Source organism: Euwallacea fornicatus, chromosome 28, assembly GCF_040115645.1.
Source record: "Euwallacea fornicatus isolate EFF26 chromosome 28, ASM4011564v1, whole genome shotgun sequence".
Taxonomy (NCBI): Eukaryota; Metazoa; Arthropoda; class Insecta; order Coleoptera; family Curculionidae; genus Euwallacea; species Euwallacea fornicatus.
In genome coordinates, this window is record NC_089568.1 from 2622331 (window position 1) to 2645065 (window position 22735).

Here is a 22735-nt window from a genome sequence, read left to right on the forward strand (position 1 = left end):
CAAATTTGAAATGCAAAAGAAGTTTCAAAGTTTTACTCAAGGTCATTTAAAGGACATTTCAAGGTCAACATCGTCCTTTCAAAAGCAGCACCAATTTTTTTTATAAATTTGCCAAGAGGGACCATTACACCGGTTTATCTCGTGGATGATGTAAGGCGGTCGATTGTTCAAAGAACCCAATTGTGATTTGAACACAATGGCGGCCACTTTGGACCGCTTTTGTGAGAATGTCCCTTGTTGTTCTCTAGTTAAAACATTGAAATGGCCTTTATTCCCTTGTTTCGAAAACGTCGTGTAAAAAAAAGTCAATAGACATTTTTTCTCTCTTATTGAACAAGAAATTAAAGAATAATTTATAGCTTAAGAAGTGGCGTACCGCTTTTTTCTTTAAAAATATCAAGCGACTTGCACGTGCGCACGTCACTGGTAGAACTAAAAATAACATTTTTATCGTAAAATACGCGTTACTAGTAACTGTCAAACTCTACAAAATTTCATTAAAATATCTCAGCGGTTTTTAACATATTCAAGAATTTGTGATTGTTTAATAAAACTCCGACACCCTGTACTTTCGCAAAGAATTATTTTTGGTGCATAATTTATATGACAAACTACACTTATTTTTCAATATAGAATACGTGGTTGAATTTACTACCTTTACAACTGGGACACCCAGTATATTTGTAACCAAAAAGAAGAATGAATGGGCGGGTCAATCTATTATTGTTAATATGTATTATTGTCGTATGTCCGGAACTATCATCAACATTTTTTTTATATGGATCTTTAAACCGCTTACATTGAAGAGCTGACAAGATATGGGTTGCTCGGGACTTGAAGCAGCAATAATAAGGCGAAGATGTAGATACATCTGTATTAACATCTAGCAGAGTTCATGAATCCAAGGTAAATTTGAAATTGTTCGAATTTATAAAAATTATATATAAGTATGTTAATAATTAAAAAATTGAATATTTGGCCTCTTTTATCCAATATGAGGTAATATTCACCGGACTAAAATTGACGTAATTGATGTATGTGCGAAATGAAATGATGTGAGTAAAGATGATGTTATTTTGGGTAACTCAAAATAATCATTCTCCATACTAACTTGAAAGTGGAGCTTAATTAAGAAAAACTGTTAAACCCATTAACTTGGTTTGTGAATTTGCAAATATTAAGAACACTTAAATACTGAAATCCATGGCAATCTTTCATCCCGGAATTTGAATTGTGCAGAAATAGCACCAATAACCAGGTCAAGTTACAATAAACATCCCACTAGAAATGAAATTCCATTACACAATAGGGAAAATGAGTCATTAATTTCCACGCCAATGACTATGTAAAACTACTCATATTTTTAAAGTGCCGCACAAGATATCGCAACTATCTTATGGAATCATTTAACAACGAATTTCTAAAAATGTATCAGATCAGAGACTGTTCAAACACACATTCAGAATCGCGGCACTGGGTGGATGGGAAAATTAAATGGAATTTATTTATAATGTATTCTCAGACGTACTTCAAGTCCCTTTAATTTTATATTTATTATTTAATATTAATATTCATTGTTTTTAATGCTCTTTTATGTTTAAAATTTAAGAAAAGCGCAATTTTTATCAGGAAGATGACTGACTCTGGATATTTTTAACAACTCGTCGGATTGTCTTGACGTTCAGTCCAGAGAAAGCGCAATTGCCGAAAAGAGCATTTCTGCATTTTCTATGAGACGCAAATGCCTTTTGTCCTCAATTCTAATTTCATATTCAACGTGAATCAATAAGCAACACCGCTGATAAACTGATTTGAGAATAATTTTTTATTTACATATTTGATGATCCAATCGTTAAAAAAATCATCTTTAAATAATATGACGTCAGCGACGGTTGGTATTTAAGTGCTATTAAAACAGTCGACTGTTCATTCACTGAAAAAAAAAATTAATTAACAACAAAAATCTGATTTCAAGTACAATGTTTGCTTCAGTCTCTAATTGCCATTTGCATCATATCTTTGATTTAATTAAATTCCATTAGGTGGGAGGGCTTTACAAGGCCATATATTTTGGATTAGCCTGGATTTTTCTTTCATGCAGTATCTGTTTAGAAGATTAAATTCCAATTTAGACAAAAGCCGCTGGATATCGAACTTAACGCAATTATGGCATTAATATTAATATAACGTTGATGCCATTATACATTAATTGATAGCACATGCCAGTGTTTTCTAATTAATTTCAGTTAATCGAGGAAACTTGGAAACCGACAAGCTGGGGAATATTTATTCCGTTTTGATGTCGTTACTACTCCAGAAATTATCCTTCAGTTGAAGTTATCAGGGATTCGATTTTCTAGCAGTTAGAACTCAGTTTTCACGGGGATTACGCAAGTAATAAGCGTATAAGTTGTATTACAACAGCGAGAATTATCTCGACACTTTTGATATTGAGGAGCCGACTTTTTATTAACTCTCTTTCTAACTTAACAGATTTGGTGAATCATAGCATTTTTCAAGGTGAAAAAAATCAGGTGTTAATGAACCGGTTCCGTTACGAAATTACCTTGGAATTATTTTCTTCTTATAAGTGGTGGTTAAATATCCTCTATTCACCATATTGTCATGATTTTTTACGCCTTTACCATGAGGTTCTTGACAATACGGAGAATAAGCTTCTTTTATTAACCAAACAATAAAAAAATATGCGATGTTAATTTTAATTTCCCACGCAAATGTTTCTTATTGTTACATGTCAGAACAAACTAGATTTTATAACTCGTTATGTCGCCTTTTGAAATCGTAAATCATTATGCGAGGGGGGTGAACATCGAAATGGGGTTTAATGCCAGAAATAAAACGAAAAGTGTTATCCATATTCGTGAGAGCCATCTGACATGGTTACACACTTATTAATGGCTATTTAATTTGTTTCGAACACGCTACATGATTTCACACGAAATAGAAGAATTCTACATGTTACGAGCAAACTACCTGCTGGTTGTAGTAACGAAGGCGCTCAAATCTTAAATTTAATACTGATTTGTGGTTTTCAAACTCGAAATAACGTCAAAAAACTATTATAGATGCAAAATAAGAAAATTGATATTTATTAGTTTAATACTAATTTGAGAACATATTTGGAACAGGGCTTCTGCTTTTGGAGGCAACAATTGGAATGTCCTATAAAACCATAAAACTTGTGTTTAATGGTTGCGCACCTGATACCGTTTAAATCCTCTTATTCGGGTCCACCAAAGAAAGGCATATAGTAGAAATAAATCGTTTATACCAAGCAGTGCAAAGTTTCTTCTATTTCATGTACCTACATGCAGCTATTTCTTATGCGTGCGACCAGAACTTGAAGGTGATCACTTCTACTTGAAACAAAAAATATTTCCAAAGATAATCAATATGTTAATTGTGGGTAAGTACGTAACACCTTTAATTGTGCACAATTGAACGATTCTTTGATACATCTATCGTTGTTTGTTAAATATTTCGGTAGTCTTAACCCAAATGCCTGTTTCGAATTGCTGCGATTGATGATTAGGAATCCTCGCCAAGTTCACTCATTCATAGTCAGTGAATTGATCTAAGCGCACCGTCAAGCGTCAAGCTCTGCTTGATTGCGTGTCGCATTCCGCGAAAACCGGCTCCAGTTTTGAATTATTCGCGGCCTCCTCAATCACTTACTTGTGAGGGAGGTCAGAAGGGTGACGCCCAGTTTTCAAAGAAGAGAAGAATTATTGAATCTTTGAAGGAGTAAAATCTACCTGGTTTTAGCTCTAGCTCTCTTAAAAATAATAATAATAATAAAAAATATATACCTAAAACTTATTGTGATTTAAGTTGAGTATAGTTTTATCACCTGGTAAGGAATTAATACTTACTTAAAAAGGTAAGAAAGCAATTTTACTATGATTAAACGCAAATTTCGAATCATGGGAGTATGTAGAATGTGTATAGAAAATGTAGAAAATTTTAATAATGACTAAGAAAACTGATGATTCTCGTGACTTTAAGTAAAGCCCATCGACTTTTTAAAGTTGAAGTTCGAATGCTATCACGTTTTATGATTTAAAAATATCTTCCTGAAAATCGAAAATTAATGTCTCAAAGCAATAAGGATCACTATTAGTTATTAATCCGTATTTCCTATCTGCTTTAAAACCAATATGCATTAGAGTGGGTTCACGTTATTTTTTACGCAAATAACGCGGGCCGCTTTGGTTACTTAAATGAAGATTAGTTTAGTCATTTATTTTGTTTGAGAATACCCACGAGTGGTTTGATTGGTACTTGATTATTGCACCTAGTTCAATATGGATTTTTTAAAGCTTCGTTTTATTTGTTGGTTACTACTCTCAGTGGTATTGGTTGGTCCTTCGTTTTTTTTTATGAGCCCGAGATTAACTTCTTGCGCAAACATAAATAGCCAAGTGTGTCCTTATTTGTTGAAAATTGTTTATCCTTAAGTTTTTATTAACCAAATTACATGCAATTACTTTATTTTGTGCTTCTTTGATAATTATTTCTTGAAACGATGCATACATCGATCCATTAAATTTTTTGACCATTATCAAAAGCATGCTGGCATACGTGCATCTCACCTACGAAATTTTCTATCTCTAATATAGATTTAATGTTCTTTAATCTTCTTTTTCAAGCGTTTCGACATTTTCAAATTCTTCACATTCACAAGGAGTTTTACATATATTGTCTCAGTGCCTTTGGACCGTAGTGTATTTTATGTCCTACTGATTTCTCTAAGTCCCATTGCCACCTTGTAGTAATCTTAAAATTATGACAAAAATTAGGTCCTTTAAGATTACTTGGTGTAATGAAAATAAATGAGGGCCTTTTAAGTAACTCGAAGTTAAGTAAACAATTCAAGTCGGTCGCGGTTCCTGTCTGGAACAAAACGAATTGCTTCAGCTTAGTACGAAATTAATTCAAGCAATTCAAGGTTACTTAGAGCTTTCAACCAACATAGGACCAGTTCTGATTGCTCGTAATTATCAAAATAAATTAGGTCAAGTTAAGTTGCTTAGAAGTTATGAGAATCGTTGCGCTAGTCCAAACTACTTATCCAAGGTAGTTCCAGATATAAAAATAATAATAATCAAACCGGATTCTCAGGAAAAATCCGGAAGACGGTTAGTTGAAGAGTGTCTCCTAATTACCCTTGAAGTTCTTAGAAATGTTCGAAGAAATACGTAGCAACGTCTATTTTACTGCGCGGAGGTAGGGGGAAATAGTTTTGAACAGTTAATTTCTTAGTTTTATCTGATCGCTTGGACAGGCACTTTGAGCGTTGTTCTTCTCAGAACTGGTGGTCAAAAATTATTTAAAAAAACTGGGTATTATGTTAAAGAAAATTTGATTACCTTTAAAATGAAGGGTCACTTAACTCATGGTCTCATTTGAAGATCCAAAGCTGACCGAGCTCCCACAAAGGGCGAAATTTAAATTCGGCGCCATCATGTGTCCCCCACACAAACAGAATCGCCGTGCCTTATCGTTTTACGATATTTTTGCAATTATCCAAAATAACAGTGGCGGTCGAAACACTCTGTATATCGAAGATTTAGCAGTTAATAAGACTTAATATTGCGGGATTAGAGTTATCAATATGACAATGACAGGCAAACTGCAGAGCCATCTATGAATGGAGCACTGTCGGGGATTTTGGATCGGGATATTACGCGGGGACCAAGAGGGGAAGACAAGAGCGGAAAATACGCAGTAGAGAGTACAATAATAGAAAGGTGGAGGTGCCGTCGAGTTTGTAAACTCGTCGGTTTGTCTTGCTGTATGTTGATGAGACATTAAAATTTCTTAACCATGGAAATATCCATAATGTTATTCCGCCATATGCACGTAAGCACGAATTTTCATTCACAAAATAATATTACGAAATGTTATAAAATAATAACGCGCGTAATTCTTTTTACGCTCTTCATGTCATAACATGACTGAACACTCTCCAAGTGTAGATAATTGAATGACATTATCTCCGAGAGGCAATGACTTTCAACATTTTCAAGTCCGCTTTAGAAAATGTTAGGGAATCTATGGAATATTTAAGAACCCAACAGTAAATTTCCCTGTTCATTCGAGCATGGGAGCTAACGAACAGATACTTACTAACTCAATCAGGTTTATGTCATTAAATTGCTTCGCCTTATTACCTTTATGAGTAAAGATAATAGCGATTTAAGTCTGCTATTTTATATCCTCATGTTAACAGTAATAATAATTGAATACTGCTGACAATATAGAATTTTATTGCGCAAACTGTGAACAACAATTTAAAAAGTTTAATGTGAGATTAGGGCATGAATGGCGTGATTGTCGTTGAGGCAGTTTATTGCCATTTGTTTACATAGGAGCGAGAGAGAAGTTGGAGTAGTTATCATTGAAACGGGATAGAAAAAGTGAAGTGGGAATTGGTGCGAGAGGGAAAATGTCGAGATTGGAGAAGTAAAGTTAACGCCCTCATTAACAAAGCGTCCAGTTCAAAGATGGTAGCTGGAATCTGTTCCTTTTAGGCATTTCCAAGATTGTCCAGTTTTTCCAGTCATTCCATGCTTTTTAAAAATATTTCTGTAAAAACTTTGATCCGCTACCTTACTGTAAATGTTTGTGTAACTGAGAGAGATAACAAAGCTGTTACTATCTCTTTCAATTCTAATCCTAATTACTTCTACATCTGTCGACATCGTCCAGAGTTTTTAAATTAACCGCGAGTTTGCCATCTTCCGAATATCTTCAGTTATTTTCATCTAATTTATTTTAGAGTGCCGTACATAACTATGGGACTGTCTTCCTAAATTCGAAAAGTGTCAAAGCTCGGTATAAAGCTGAATTATGTCTTCAAAGGGGATGGAACTCATCATTCTGGGATTGATGGCGATATCTCAGGTATATTTAGCCAGGGGGGCTCCTCATCTGAGGGCCGACGACTTTAGTTTGGTACTATTGCACAACAACGACATGCACGGGAGGTTTGAGGAGACTGAAAGTAACAGCGGGACGTGTCAGAAGGATCACAGGAATAATACTTGCATCGGTAAGACTCCTTTCTATTTTTCATATATTTGTTGTTAATTTTAAGTGAAGGTGGATCGCCAATGATTTTTAGCCCTGTAAAGTTAAAAATGTGTATTCAATTCACATACAGGGTGTCTCAATTATATGCGTGCTTCCACTATTGCCACTTCTAAAATGGCAAGAGCTACGAAGTGGATTACAGACCTAGTTGTCAATATGCTGTTGACTTTAACGTCAGTCTAGTTTCTATAAGGACTAGCACTCACGGCAGTATATAATTACGCTTCAGAACGGGAGCAAATACTTTGTGTGCCATCGAGTCTGTACATGTAGTGTACGTTGTGTCTGTACATGTAGTGTACGTTGTGCCTGTACATGTAGTGTACATTGTGTCTGTACGTGTAGTGCACATCAAGACAGCTAAAGTCAAAAGTTATTAGAGTTGGAAATTTAAAAATTAAAAAAGTATATATTCAAAACATGGTTAGTTGCTTGGTTTTGTTGCATTATTAACTACATGTCAACAAATTATTTTAATAATTCTTCAAAATCTCCACCATTTCCATCTAGATTATTTTTCTATCCATAGGCATACCTGGTTCAAGTTCGAATAACTAAAAAAATTGTTATGTTAGAATAGAAAAATGTTACGTGACATAATGCAGAATGATAAGGCATTTTAACCCATGTAATAAAATATAGAGTGTCCCATTTGAACAAAACGACTTTTCTGCTCTTTTTTGTATTGGCCTAGTTCAGTTTAATTTGCAGACACCCTGTAGACGATTGTCAAAATTGAAATCGAGAAAAATTAAATGCAGTGTTTTGACTGTTTACTGATAAAATTCGTTGTTCTACCTTTGTTAATTCCACTGTATTATACTCTTTTTAATCTAAAAAGAAAATTTTTGCCAATATAGACATAAAACAATTTTTATCTCCGAAAGTTGACACTTTACATTAGCACTACGTTACATAAAGTTGGCCTGAAATGCAATATGGAATCATACAGAAAAACAGTACTTTAACACCCCGTATTTCGAAAACCGTTCACTTTTGGATCAGACAAATCGAGTTAAATCATCATGTTCTCACCCCAGGAATACGTGGTAGGACTTTGTACAGACCTTTTACACCTTATTCATTTTCATGGAAATATAAAGAACCGAACCATAACTACCCGGGAAGATGGATTGAACGAAGGGGGCCTGTCGCTTGGCCTCCGCGTTTCCCCGACCTAACCTCGTTGGACTTTTTTTGTTTGGGGATTTTTAAAAGAACAAGTGTATGCAACTCCTGTGGAAACGGGGGAAGGACTTATTGGTCGCATCACAGATGTGTGCACTCTATTTTCACCTTTAATTACGCATTACGTGCCATTAACAATAATGAACTTTGTGTTTATATGAGCAATGTTTTTCATTGAAATTACGTTCTCTCTAATAAAAAAAATACAAATTTATTACGTAACAGACGCAGATATGAAAAAATGCCAAGTGACATTTTTTTGCAGAGAATGAGCTACTCATTTAGGAAAATAACGAAATTCGATTTTAGACAGCGTCGTATTGGTAGTTTATCGAGTTTTATGGTAATAAACCCCGAAATTCCGGCCCTGATTGGTCGTGAGCCGCGATATTATTACTGAATACGGCAGCGTGCAATGTGATGATGTACTTCAAATTTGGTTTGAACATCTCCAGAGGTTGGAGTATTATAAAAAATAATTGAAAATGTTTTTAAGTTTTCAACGCCCAGTATACTTAAAACGACGCATTTGCGGACTTATACTGATATGAAATTTTCTTTTTAAAATTAGTTTTTCTATCGACAATATATAAAGTGATACTAGAAAAAAGTGAACTACTCTGTATTACATTCACGTTAATACAAATTATTATTATAAATAGTTCGTAGAAGTTCAATGCATAACACGACAACAGGTTAAACGAAAGCTTAGCAGTGCTGGCAACTAGCTATTGCAGTGTTCCCTAGCAACTTAAAATCAGAATAATTAATACTGCACGATGGTAAGACATTTGATGCTAGAATAGTGCTGAATGCCAAGAAATTATTGTTATTGCTGCCAGCTGAGCTTTACAAGTGCGTTTCGGCAATTCAGCTTTAACATTTATTTTATGAGCTATTATTAGAAGAACCAAAAAGATTTTCTAATAAATTCAAATTCAAATTCAATTTCAATTTGACAAATTCAATCTCCAATTTATATATGTATAAAAATAGATAAATTTTTTTTTTCAATTTATTGCATTTAGGACACGAGCATCCTGTCTGCGAATACAAGCATTGCCATTCTTGACTTATTTTAAATTTTATGATTGAGAATTTAGATGTATATGTAAGTTTACATGAAAAAACTGGTCTTACCGAAAAGACTATTGTGAATGTGGCTTCCTTTGGCGATAATAATTTCTTTATTTCTAACTTCTCTATCGACCCGATATAAATATTTTAATTTTTATGTTCTACGCGCTTCTTACTTTCTTTTTTCAGGTGGAATGGCTAGAACTGCCCACGTGGTAAGATCCTTCAAGGAGCAGGAGGCCCAGGGTGGCCCACCAGTGCTCTTTCTCAATGCCGGAGACACGTTTGTGGGTACTACATGGTTCAGCGTGTTCACATGGAACATTTCGTCTGCTTTCATGAACCTACTCAAGCCAGACGCCATTGTAAGTACAAGTCCAGTTTTTCAACAGTTGACTTTATGAAACTTTTTGAGTTAGAAAAATTTTAAAATTTGCAAAAATTCTGAGATCCTGCGGTTTTTGATTATAGACCCCTATTATCTCGAAAATAACAGGATGACAATATAAAATTTAGAAATGTATCCACGTATACAGGATGATTCACGTAACTTTTTCATTATCAACTTTTAGACTCGTTAATACATTTAATTTTTCAAATTTTAAGGTTAAACTAATATAGATACACTGTTTTTTTTTTAAATATTTTGTAGGCCATATTTTTGCGTCTGTACTAGAAGTCAAAACCAATTTCCATATTTCAAATGGAATAACTGGTCCATTTTTGCACTTCTGGAATCTAGAATCGACCTAATTAAATCTTTATTAGATATATTTGCACCTGAATCGACCCATTTCCAAGATATATTGATTTAAAAAACTTTCTAAAACGCTATTTCTTAAAAAAAAAAAATAAAATAAAAATAGTTACAAGTCTAAAAGTGTCTAATGAAACAGTTACGTGAATCACCCTATATAAGTATATTTTCGCCATTTCCCTTCCTTTCTTGAAAATTTTCAGAACTATTTTCTCACCTTTGGATAGAAGATTTATTTTCTGCGACAATAAACATATAAAAACAGAAATAATTTTCAATTAAAAATCATATTTACGGACTTTTGCTTGCAAATTTATATTTAGTAATTAATTGCTTCTTTCATACTTATCGTACAATTTTTGGTTTTTCAATGTACTTACATCTGCGTAAATGCTAAATAACTGACCCTCTATATGCCAAAAAGGTGTTCCTGAGTAATGAATTGCCTAAGCATTGCATTACCCGAGGAGTGAAATCAATATTTCTTCCTGTTCTCATAGTAACAAACCGACATCATTGGTCGACCCTGAATATTTTTGAAATGGGAAAACTCAACGTGAGTAATGCAAAGAACAACAAAGTGAAGGATAGAAAACAAATTTTACGGTAACACTAAGCACTTAATTTTTCAATAAATCGGATAGAAATTTTTTTTATCATTTTACATAAAAATTAATTAAGGAAAGACAATAAAACAAAGTATTAAAAATATAAAAAGGAAAATCTATATTTTCCATTTATTATAAGTATATCGTGTTTGTGTTTCTGCTTGCCACTTTTCGTGGAAATTTTTAACATAATTTGATAAATAGGCTTTTCCCCGTCATGTTTATGGTTAATAATAACACTAATTATATTTAATTTATCAATACATTAGAATTGAGGATACTAATTACCTTGCTGCGGTATCGAAAAACGGATAAAATGGAATTGTACACGTATATTTATGTAGATGTAATTTTACAGGGTGTCTAAGAACTTAAATAAACAGGCGCAATTATTTCGAATTTTGACTCTAAGGTCCCTCTGTGTATATCGCTTCGAATAATTATGAAAATTTACTAAATGCGGGGTGGCGCACCGAAGAGTTTTCACTCGGGTTTTCTTTCTGGTAAACGAATAAATGAAAATAAGATCGAACGCGTGAATCATGGTTTTCAGGGAGACACGTTTTTTTCATATATACATCCCCTCTGCTCGAACCCTTATGAAGGGGTGGCCGCCACCACTGAATTTTAAATATAAAGGGAGCCGAGTGGGATCTCGTTTTAAGGAGGATTGAATTCCTTTTGTTACGGGGTCTTCCCGGTGTTGGGTCAATGAGTACAATACACAGAAAATAGTATTTATGATATTAGGGGTACAAATAAGTTTCCGCCGTTTTCTATAAAAAAATTGGAATTAATTGTGAAAGAACGGGATATTACGTTTTATTCAAAGTATTGCCCATCAACGGCCACTACTTTTTCCCATCTTTCTGGCAGCATTCGGATACCACGGCGAAAAAACTCTTCATCTTTTGAAGCTATCCATGAATCGACCCAATTTTTGGTATCTTCATATGATGTAAAGCGCTGCTCAGACAGACCGTGTGCCATTGATCGAAACAAGTGGTAGTCGGATGGGGCAAGGTCTGGTGAATATGGCGGGTGGGGTAGGACTTCCCAATTAAGTGTTTCCAAATAGGTTCTAACCGGTGCCGCAACATGCGGACGAGCATTATCATGTAGGAGAATAATCTTGTCATGTCTAGAGTAGTAATGAGCGCGTTTTTCATTGAGTGCTCGGCTCAATCTCATTAATTGTGTTCGGTAGAGAGTTCCAGTAATAGTTTCGTTCGATTTGAGCAACCCATAATATACAACACCAAGTTGATCCCACCAAATACACAACATGAGTTTTTTTCCATGAATATTTGATTTGGCTACTGATGTTGAAACATGGCCAGGTGGACCCCATGATTTCTTCTTTGGGTTATCATAATGGATCCATTTTTCATCCCCAGTGACTACACGATGCAAAAAACCCTTTGTTTTATGCCTGGCAAGCAGCATTTCACTCATGCAAAATCGGCGTTCGACGTCTCTGGGTTTCAGTTCATAAGGAACCCAATTCCCTTGTTTTTGAATCATTCCCAACATTTTTAAACGATGTGAAATTGCTTGTTGCGTCACTTCTAATGTAAGTGCAAGTTCTTTTTGTGTTTGAGACGAATCTTCCTCCAATAACACTTCCAATTCCGTATCTTCGTACGTTTTCGGCCTTCCACTGCGTCCTTTGTCTTCCACGTTAAACTCACCGTTTTTAAACTTGTGAAACCACTCACAACAACTTCTCTCACTCAAAGCAGCCTCACCATATGCTTCTACAAGCAATCGATGCGCCTCAGCTGCAGATTTCTTCAAATTAAAGAAGTAAATCAAAAGTTCCCGCAAATGACGCTTATTCGGCACAAAACTTGACATTTTTGCAAGAAAAAAAAATGTGATGCTGATACGAAACCACTAATACTTCTAGGTTATGTTGTTACTAGTTGATCAAACTTGCGATAGTAAGATTTACATCTAGCAATTTCAGCATAACCTTCTGGTGGGACCATGCTTTGTTAAATGGCGGAAACTTATTTGTACCCCTAATAGTATTTTAAAATATCACTTGATCCTTCGGAAAACATGTTTAAAAAATTCAAGGGTTTATTTCCTAAAAATATTTTGTGCTTTGATGATTTTTATAAAGTTAAAAAGCTACCAAATTTCGAAAAAATCGGCCAAAAGATATGCGAATTATTTTTCAAAAACCGTTATTAAAAAAAAAAAAAAAATTAACGCCCTGTATCTTGGAAACAATAGATTTCCGGACCTATGTTTATAGGAAGCTTATTTCCTAGAATGGCCTGAAAAGTCACCCCCTTAAATCTTGCCGCATCTTTTTTGAACACCCCGTATAATCCCTACGTAACGTCGCTCCAAGCTACTTACTACGTACCAATCTGTAGTAGAATTACAGCTGATTTAATCGATCTACGAACAATTCGGCAACGTTTTCTTCGATGCTTGCTATTCGGCATCATCAGAGCCAAATTAAAAATTATTTTATATACCATCAAATGGTTTAATCTTCAAACAAATTAATTTTTTAACAGATATTATCTTCAATAACCTTTAATTGACACTGAGCCCATTAAAATGCATAATATCTAATCTGCCATGACGGCTAATTTCACGATTAATAATTTAAAATACGTAAGTCTCGTTACTAATCTGAATAAACTGGGAGATTATTAACGAGTTTTTAACAGCCTAGTTAGACTTGTCGGAGTTGTTGACCTGCCGTCCAATAAAGTGATATTAAGTTGAGTTACACATAGTGTAATTTATATTTTTGGATCTCCTGAGGCCGTGTATACATCTATTATTTACATTTAAGCAATTACTACAGTAACGAACACATATGACGAAGATAATTGACAAATTGCAGCAAATTCGTTTGACACCAAACATAATTTTCTTGTTATATAATGTTTACATACAAAATCATCTTTAGACCGAAACTTTTGCACCCGACTAAGTCAGGTTCTCTTGGTTCGTTCCTCGACGAAAGTTACCGACTCAGAATTCTTGTGGGATATAATTTTATTTTTGAACTTAACACGTCGAAACTCTTCACGTATCTGTCCTCCGTGACGTCATATAAGAAAAACGTAAAGATATTTTGGAAAGATAAGGAGTGGTATATCACTCCTGTACTAGAGCGATCTTGAAAATCCCCTGGACAATGGTGCTAATCAGTGGGGTTCTGCTTCCGCGGCTGGTTACGGGGTATTTTTGTTGTGTTCCGAAGGACCACTCTCGGCTTTTGTCAGGCCGAGAGATAACTGAATTGTACTCAATTGAAAGATTTAATTACTTTATCTTTATTTATGTACTAAGTTCTTAAATTAACACACGGTTGATGGTGCCTCACTTCTCTGGGGTTGCAACTGAAGTTCTTGTTTTTCAAGTGCGGTCACCTGCTGGTATATTTTTCGTTCAGCGTCTCTTCTTCCCGTCAACCTCTTTTTCCCCCGCTCCACCCTTAGTTCGGGTGTTACTCAAGGATAACTTAAGATTTATTCCTTGTTGACATTTGGTATGTTTTGCTTCACTTGCTTGCAACCACCAGATGTTGGCTATCACCTATCGCCCGTTGGAGTGGAGTATTTTGGAAGATTCCTTTATTGTGGGCAATAAATCAAACAGTCCGAGTAGTTGAGTCACGTTAAGCGCTTTACCCGACCTTATGATTGAATTTCTGTACCCTTGTTACACAAATTAGGAATTTTCCCAAACGTCTGAATTGAATTCAGACAACTCCTCAGAGAAAATCGTATCGCGCCGCTATCGATTCTTATTCGATAAGTATATTCCCTGATTTGGGCTGCTGACGTTGCATCGGCTTCGACTATCCTTGGGATAGCGTAACAACTATATGCACTGCAGACCCCTTATAGAGCGGATTCGGATATGACAGAACGGCACTACACGGCAAAAGAATAAGACAGATATTGCGATTTTTTTTAAGTTTTAGCTCTAATAATTAAAATAACCTTTGGTCGGCACCATGAACAATCATCGCACTTTTCCGATTTCGGAGAAAACCCATTTTCACGGGAGATTCTCCTAGTTCGCCTGCGGTTGTGGTGCACGTTAAGCGTGTCCGAAAAAACCATTATACACTATGATCTATTGCGATCGGTGCAAATACGAGGAGAAAAGTCTCAGGAGAGTAAATCCGATTTAATCTAGAGAGAATACAGAGTCGGGGTCTATGTTTAGATAGCGCTCGCTGCTTTGGGCATAGAAAAAAAAAAAGAAAAATTCTAAATACACAATTCGGAGGGCTCATCCCAAATCGCCAATAAATTTTATATAACGCGACCGATCGATCTTGCAGAGTTGACAAATGACGCAAAACCAGGAATTGTATAACGGAACACCCTGCATGTTCCGTAAAAATTGAAAAGACTTCTGTTTTTTTTTTTTTTTTCAAAAATCCTCCGAAATCTTCTGTTTTCAAAAGTCGATAACGCGTCGACACATGGTTTAGCCGTTTTCGCGGCATTCGCGTTTGCACATCGAAACTACATCGTTTTTCCAAATTGCAGTTGCCACAAATGAACTAATGGACCGAACATCATTAGTAATTATTATTTATCCGGCCGTTACGTTTTCTTCATTCCAACCGTAAAATGAGTTACGCAGAAGAAAAAGTTAGAAATAATTCGTCTGTATTACAACAACGACAATGCTGCTCGAGCACGAGCGAAGCCGTATGCCGGTTCCTGCCAAGTCCACATTTTACTATACAGAAAGAAGCATGGAGGGTTCCTCTCAGGAAATGTATTAACAATCTGTGGCATCAGAATGGTGCGCCGCCACATACCTTGATCCACGTAGGAAATTTGCGAACTAACCATTTTAACGAGTATTTGAGCATCTAAGGGATCAGTGTTTGGCCGCTCAATAGTCCTGATTTGACCCCATTAGATTAATTTTCTATCGAGCTATTTAAAACACGAAGTCCATAAATAAGAAAGTCAGAATTTTGAAAATTTAAAAGCAAGGAACCAACCAAGGTATTAAACGAACATCCCGAGTTTATCTGCATTGCTTTGTCGAAGTCACATAAGGATTACAGCAAATGTGTTACAGCGGACACGTTTGGCACTTGTGAATTTTCATAAATTATTTATTTAAAAAAAAATGTATTTCTTGGTCCCGTGGTATTAAAATGCAACTTGCTCAGATTAGTTATAAATTAATTTATTATTTCCAAGATGTAAATCGTAAATTAATAAATGAATATTACTAACGACTTTCGGTCCATTTGTGCGTTCCCGTAATAATCCCGATTTTTAAGTGCAAACACCGTGAAAACGGCTAAACCAAGTGTCAACGTGTTTTATATTTTCGAAAATAGAAAACAAAGACTATTGAATGTTACAAGATATACAGAGTGTTCCATTATAAATTGAGCGATTTTGTATCTTTTGTTAACTTTACAATATTCGTCTGTTACGTTACACAACATTCTCCGGCGATTGAGAATAAACCCGCCGACGTTTGTATTCGAAGTTTCTCTTTTTTTACATAACAAAAGTAGCGCTGTTCAAATATATGCACCGACCCTGTACATATCGGCACATTACGGCTCACGTACTATATATTTATCTGTCCTAAATAACTCGGACAACACGAATTCATATAAAACGGAAGGCATCTATCGCGTTCTAGAGCGATCTATTGTATAGACATGTGTAATATACTACTACTATAATACAATTTATGTGCTAAAGGCGAAATTTTCTCTTCAATTCTATTATTACGTTGAACTTGAACTTTTGAACTTAATAATAAATAACTGTTTAACTATGAGATGCGTGAGTGTCATTACGGTCTTAAAATAGTTTCAGGGCTCGAGAGCCAAAGAATGGTCACGGATTCGCAAAGTTTACGCTCATCAAAACAATCACTAATTCCTCAAAGTCTTCCAGCTGGATTAGCCGAGATAGAGGTTATCTCGGAGCATTGATAATATAGAAATAAATAAATTTAAACAACATTCAATTTACCAAATCTCCAGAATTAAGATAACAGGGATTTAATGTACATATGTATATAGGTGCCTTATAAAACAATAAATATACCATTTCCTTAAATCAAATACAAGTGTATGTGCATGTAACCTTCCGAAATTATTAATTTTTCGAAAGCTTAATCTCGAGATGGTGGGCCTTCGAGTCGACCTCATGGCACTTCGTAAGCAGGAACGCGCTAATACCGTGATATTTAAACTGCAGAATTACAATAAATTACAATTAAATTGTAATACATTAATGCTAATGGGCATTCTTAACCCGAGGACCTTTTTGAAAAATAATATACCAACGTATGGGTCAGAAAATCGTTGGAATGGTAATGGAGGAGGGTGGAGTAAAGCACAAGTCTTAGCAGTACTTCTTTACTTCCCTCAGATCGGGGATCGAATGCCCCCCCCGCGCAATGCATCCGAGTCACCCCGGGTGCGCCTGTTCTTCTCCACGAGAACCTCCACACTTCAGACCTCCGCATTCTTCCCGCGCTCGCATCCCTGAATCACTACTCCCTTCACACTTCCATATGTTTTTGGCGAGATTATAAACGGGCCCTCTTCATCTTTTATCACCGATAATCTATTTCAACTAGTACGAGCTTAGTCCATTTCCGAAATGTGATAAGACACCAACAGGTGTTCGTAACATTGTCCTTATACCTGAGGCCAGGTCATAGCACTATCTTTATGAGACAACATGTATTTTCGCACTCACGTTAGACGGATCGATAAACACCCTCGTATCACTTTCTTCATAAAAGCTCACATATATGTAAGATTCGTGGTTCAAGGGCAGAGAGAAAAACACAATTCTCAGAGCACTTCTTTATTCTCCGTGAACCAAAAATGGAATCCCGATACAACCCGGTATCCATACACAGAACACATCCCCTCTTTGTGAGAGAACCGATAAGATGGGAGGGCTGTCCACCCTTTTTCCCACGGGTACCAAACCCCTAAGCGTCATTCTCACCTACCCTAAAGGAATTTATGAACAACCCTCTCTTCCCACGCTAATCTGGGGAAGAGTTTGGTACCAAAAGCCTGTACCACTTTCAGATAATGCCAATTAATGGTCTTAACATAAACAAGAAATGCGAGGAGATTCATGACAGCCCTTCTACCATTTTCTCGCACTTATCTTGGGAGGAATTTAGAGCCAGAACCCCATGATATTTTCGGATAATTGATTAATTGTTTCAACATGGACAAAGAATGCTCACGATATGTTCCGAAAACACCTAAATAGGAGCCTTTGAAGATTAGTTTTGTTAATATTTTCAAAATGGAACAAAAACCTTCTTCGGGGAACTTCTATTCGGGAAGGGTGGAGCTCTCTGACATGGGGTATTCGTCTTGAAGCACACTAAAGGACCTTTATGTTCTATTTTTGTTTGTGTATTTCGTAACAATCTTTTATGCCGCTTTTTTGACATCCTGTATTAAGAAGGCCCGACATATTGAGTTCCTACAGTGCGCTCCGAATCAATGAAAATATCAAGTGGTATTCTGGCCACCAAGTTCTTTGATTAGTGGGAAGTCCTATATGCGGTGAGCGCCACGAAGTTCTTTATTCTTTGAACGTCTCAACTTTTCTCCTCTTTATGTTTCTATCGTCAAAAATATTACCTTCTGACGTAAATATGATAGCGTCAGTATTCAAGATGGCGGATGAAAATCATTTCGGAAAAAATTTAATCCGTAGGGGAAACGAGGTGTCGTGTGACGTATAAGGAATCGTCGTCACGAGTTGATTGTGACTAGAGAAAAATTTGATCTTTTGGCTTAGTAAAAAGAAATGACGGAGAGTCAAGAAAGTTCTGTGATATGTACATTTGAGGGGTAAAAATGTATCATGAGCAATGTGTTTTTTTTTCTTCTGAAACGTGCAGTGTAAAAAATGTTAATTATTCTCCAGTTTAAGGGCAAAGCTGTCTACATGTTTCATTCCCGGTGCTTTGTCTATTTCCTAAAAAGGTAAGCTACCAAACCAAATAAGTTACGTAACACTAATACCTACGCTACACGCACATGATTCTAACGACAGTAATAAATTTGCATTCAACTTGGTGTTTATAATCACATTTAGCAGCTACAAACATACACGCCCATATAAGCGCATGGCTACCCTACAGAAAAACTTCTATGCGAACAAAATTACCACACACAACAAAGCACACTGCACACCCTACTTGTTACAACCCCCTAATTCGAACTTTCTTTTTCTAGAGTTTAGGCAACCACGAATTCGACTTCACTGAGGCCGCATTATCGTCCTTTCTAGATGCTATCAGTGTTCCAGTGGTCGCAGCCAACACGAATTTCTCTCAGGAACCCTCTTTAGAAGGAAAAATCCAACCCTCCGTTATCCTTGACGTAGACGGTAGGAAAGTGGGAATTATCGGCTACCTCACCCCCAACACTGCTGTTATATCGTCAACTGGCAAAGTCACGTTTGAAGGAGAAGTTGCCTCTCTCAGGCGAGAGTCTGAGGCGTTGGCCTCTCAGGGAGTGGACATCATTATAGCCTTGGGTCATTCAGGGCATATCATGGACCGCACTATAGCCAGCGAGGTTGAGTTGGTGGATGTGGTCATCGGGGGGCACACCAAAACGTTTTTGTGGAATGGAGATCAGCCCGATTCAGAGCAAATTGATGGGCCGTATCCCACGGTCGTCACTCAAGAATCCGGGAAACAAGTTCCAGTAGTCCAAGCATATGCCGATACCAAGTATTTAGGGGTCCTGAACTGCACTTTTGACTCTAAAGGCAATCTAATGTCGTTTTCTGGACAACCGATCTTCATGGAGGCAACAATTCCTCAAGAGGAGGAGGTTTTGGATTTACTGGAAGTTTACAGACCAACAATTGATGCATTAAATGAAAATATTGTAGGAACCTCTAAGGTAACCCTTCTAGGGGATTGGGAGTGCCGACACAAAGAATGCAACTTAGGCAATTTGATTACTGATGCATTTGTATCCTACGCCCTGAGAGAATCTACAGAAAAATGGACGGACACACCAATTGCCATATGTAATGGGGGGTCTATTAGGACTTCTATCACCCCCGTTGCAGAGACTGGTAGTATAACCATGGGAGATTTATTAGAAGTACTCCCTTTTGGCAATCAAGTGGTGCAGCTCACATTAAAAGGCTCGGACTTGTTACTAGCCCTGGAACAAATGGTCAGAAGCAATGGAGAAACTTCTCAAGGGGAGTTTCCTCAGATTTCCGGCCTCAAACTGACCTTGAATATGTCTCAACCGTCCTATTCCAGAGTAGTTTCAGTGAAGGCCCGTTGTGGTGTATGTGAGATTCCAGTATACGAGACTGTAGACCCCGAAAAAAATTATACTCTGGTTACTTCAAGTTTCTTATCGTCGGGAGGAGATAATATTACAGTATTTAGCGAAATGGCTTTGGAGAGGAATGTTTTGGATCTAAGAGACTTGGATGCTGTAGTCGAATATTTTAGTAGGTACAGCCCCGTGTATCCAGAAGAGCAAGGACGTATTAAGTTTGTGGAGGCGTCATCAGATGGGGATGAGGAAGATGACGAAGATCCAGATCATGATGGAGATGATGATAATGCAGGCAATGCCTTAATAATCAGTTGGCAGCTATTGCCCCTGGCATTATTGTCATCGTCGGCAATACATTCCATTGTTTTGTAATAAAAACACCTACGCTGAGTAAGGACATAATGTTTCTTTTCTCCTTCAATCACGGTTAGAAAATCAAAAAAGTCACTCGAGTTTTGTAGGAAAAACCGTACAACTACAGAGTGACCCAGAAAAACATAATACCGCAAATGTCTTTCCCTGTTTGCATGGAAATATGATCGTCTTCGTGGTAGAGAACTTTAGAGCTGATTAAAAAATGCCTTTAAGTAACTTAAAAAACAAATTTTAATTAACCTTCAAACTTCCAAATATCACCAAGAAAACTAAGGTTCCTATTTCTACATGGCACCCACGTGAGTTAAAAGCATTTTTGGTTCCTTATTACGCAGCTTTACAAGTTTGATCGAGTTTATATTTTCACGGTCATCTTATGTTTTTCGAAATTTAGCCGTTAATTAACTGCGACTTTAAAGCATTGGAAAGGTTCGAAGCATTAAATTTTGATGTTACTAAGAAGCAAAAACGAATGAAATCTTTATTTAAACAGACCTTGAGGGCTAAAAAATACATAAGTTCCACCGATTAGACTTTCCATTTGTACTTTTAAAAAATTACGAACAACGTAAATGTTTCTATACAAATGTCTTTACTTTTTCAGAGCTTAGGCAACCACGAATTCGACCTCACGGACGTGGTTCTCGCCTCTTTCATCGATCATCTCACCCCCCCAATATTGGCAGCCAATTTAGATTTTTCCCAAACCCCTTCCTTGAACGGCAAAATCAAGCCTTCCATAATATTAAACGTGCAAGATAAGCAAGTGGGAATTATCGGCTACCTCACCCCTGAAACTCTTAAAATCTCCAACGTTGGGAATGTTACATTTGAGGACGAGGTAATAGCCATAAAAAGAGAGGCCGAAGCGCTCGCTGCACGAGGTGTGAACATCATTATCGCCCTTGGTCATTCAGGATATGTTATGGATCAAACTATTGCCAGAGAGGTCGATTTAGTAGATGTAGTTATAGGGGGACACACTAACACTTTCCTTTGGAATGGGGAGCAACCTGATTCGGAGTTCGTTGAAGGGCCTTATCCACAAGTGGTGACTCAGGTATCTGGAAAGAAGGTGCCGGTGGTTCAGGCTTATGCCTACACCAAATATTTAGGGGTGCTAAACTGCACCTTTGACAATAAGGGAGATTTAACTTCTTTTGCTGGACAGCCGATTTTACTCGAATCAAAGATACCTCAAGAAACTGAGCTACTGCAACTCCTAGAAGTCTATCGCCCGGCTATTGATGCTTTAAGTATGCAAGTTATTGGACAGTCCAGAGTGTTGCTCGATGGAGACAACTGGAGGTGTCGACACGAAGAGTGTAATTTCGGAAATCTTATCACCGATGGTTTAGTTCACTATGCTCTTACCGAAACAAGTGTAAAATGGACGAACGTCCCCATTGGACTCTACAATGGAGGCGGCATTAGAAATAGCATTACCCCACATCCAGTCACAGGAGATATAACTAGAGGGGACCTTATTGCAGTACTGCCATTTGGAAACCAAGTCATTCAACTTACTTTAAGAGGTTCGGACTTGCTCTATGCCATAGAGCAAATGGTTAGAAGCAATGGAGAAACCTCTCTAGGGGAGTTTCCCCAAGTCTCAGGACTGAAGGTTACACTAAATATGTCCCAACCTGCATATTCCAGGGTGCATTCTCTTAAAGTTAGATGTGGAACGTGCGAAATTCCCGATTATGAACCCTTAGACGTTAATAAAAATTATACACTTGTAACTTCTAGTTTCTTGGCCGACGGTGGGGATGGCATTACAACCCTTAAAGAAAAAGCTCTGGAGAAAATTACAATGGACTTGGGAGATTTGGACGCGGTAGCTAATTATATCACGAAATATAGTCCAATTTATTCTGAGATTGAAGGTAGGATACGCTTTGTTAATGGCACTTCTAGATGTGGAAACAGCAGCGGAAGAATAGGTTTTACTTGGAGTTTGCTGGTTTTAGCTTTAATGGGTAGAAGTTTATTAAAATTAATTATTTGGTGACTATAGAAGACTAAAAATTTTATTTTATGATTTTTGTAATTTTAAAATAAAATTGTTTCGAGTACATGTTTGTTTGTTTAAGCAAATTTACCGGAAATCAAAAGATTTTTTTTATTCTTCGAAATTTAAATATTGCTATTTAATTAGTAGGATATAGCAAAAATATACAATATGTAAACATTTTATATATTATTTGTATTATTTACATGATGGATTGAACAGCTCTAATGATCACTTATAGAAATGTCTATTAGATTGGCATGCGACATATT

At 36.5% G+C, this 22735-nt stretch overlaps 1 protein-coding gene across 7 annotated transcripts; it reads left to right on the forward strand.

Annotated features, from left to right (window-relative positions):
* Nucleotides 1-3314: 3314 nt before the first annotated feature.
* On the forward strand, nt 3315-22527 carry LOC136347284 (protein 5NUC-like). 7 transcript variants are annotated; one of them, XM_066297161.1, is made up of 4 exons: nt 3315-3427; nt 6803-7075; nt 9571-9746; nt 18998-20468. In XM_066297161.1, the coding sequence occupies exons 2-4, from the start codon at nt 6874-6876 to the stop codon at nt 20444-20446; spliced, it is 1827 nt and encodes a 608-aa protein (XP_066153258.1). In that variant the 5' UTR covers nt 3315-3427; nt 6803-6873; the 3' UTR covers nt 20447-20468. The 7 variants fall into 7 exon arrangements, with proteins under 7 accessions (XP_066153258.1, XP_066153255.1, XP_066153260.1 ...); XM_066297158.1 differs by lacking the exon at nt 3315-3427 and adding an exon at nt 3566-3901; XM_066297163.1 differs by lacking the exons at nt 3315-3427; nt 18998-20468 and adding exons at nt 3571-3901; nt 21054-22527.
* Nucleotides 22528-22735: the final 208 nt, after the last annotated feature.

Coding starts and splice junctions, on each gene's coding strand:
- LOC136347284 (XM_066297161.1), top strand. CDS start 6,874: ATGTCTTCAAAGGGGATGGAACTCATCATTCTGGGATTGATGGCGATA. Junction 7,076..9,570: donor CAGGAATAATACTTGCATCG/GTAAGACTCCTT, acceptor TTCTTTTTTCAG/GTGGAATGGCTAGAACTGCC. Junction 9,747..18,997: donor TACTCAAGCCAGACGCCATT/GTAAGTACAAGT, acceptor TTCTTTTTCTAG/AGTTTAGGCAACCACGAATT.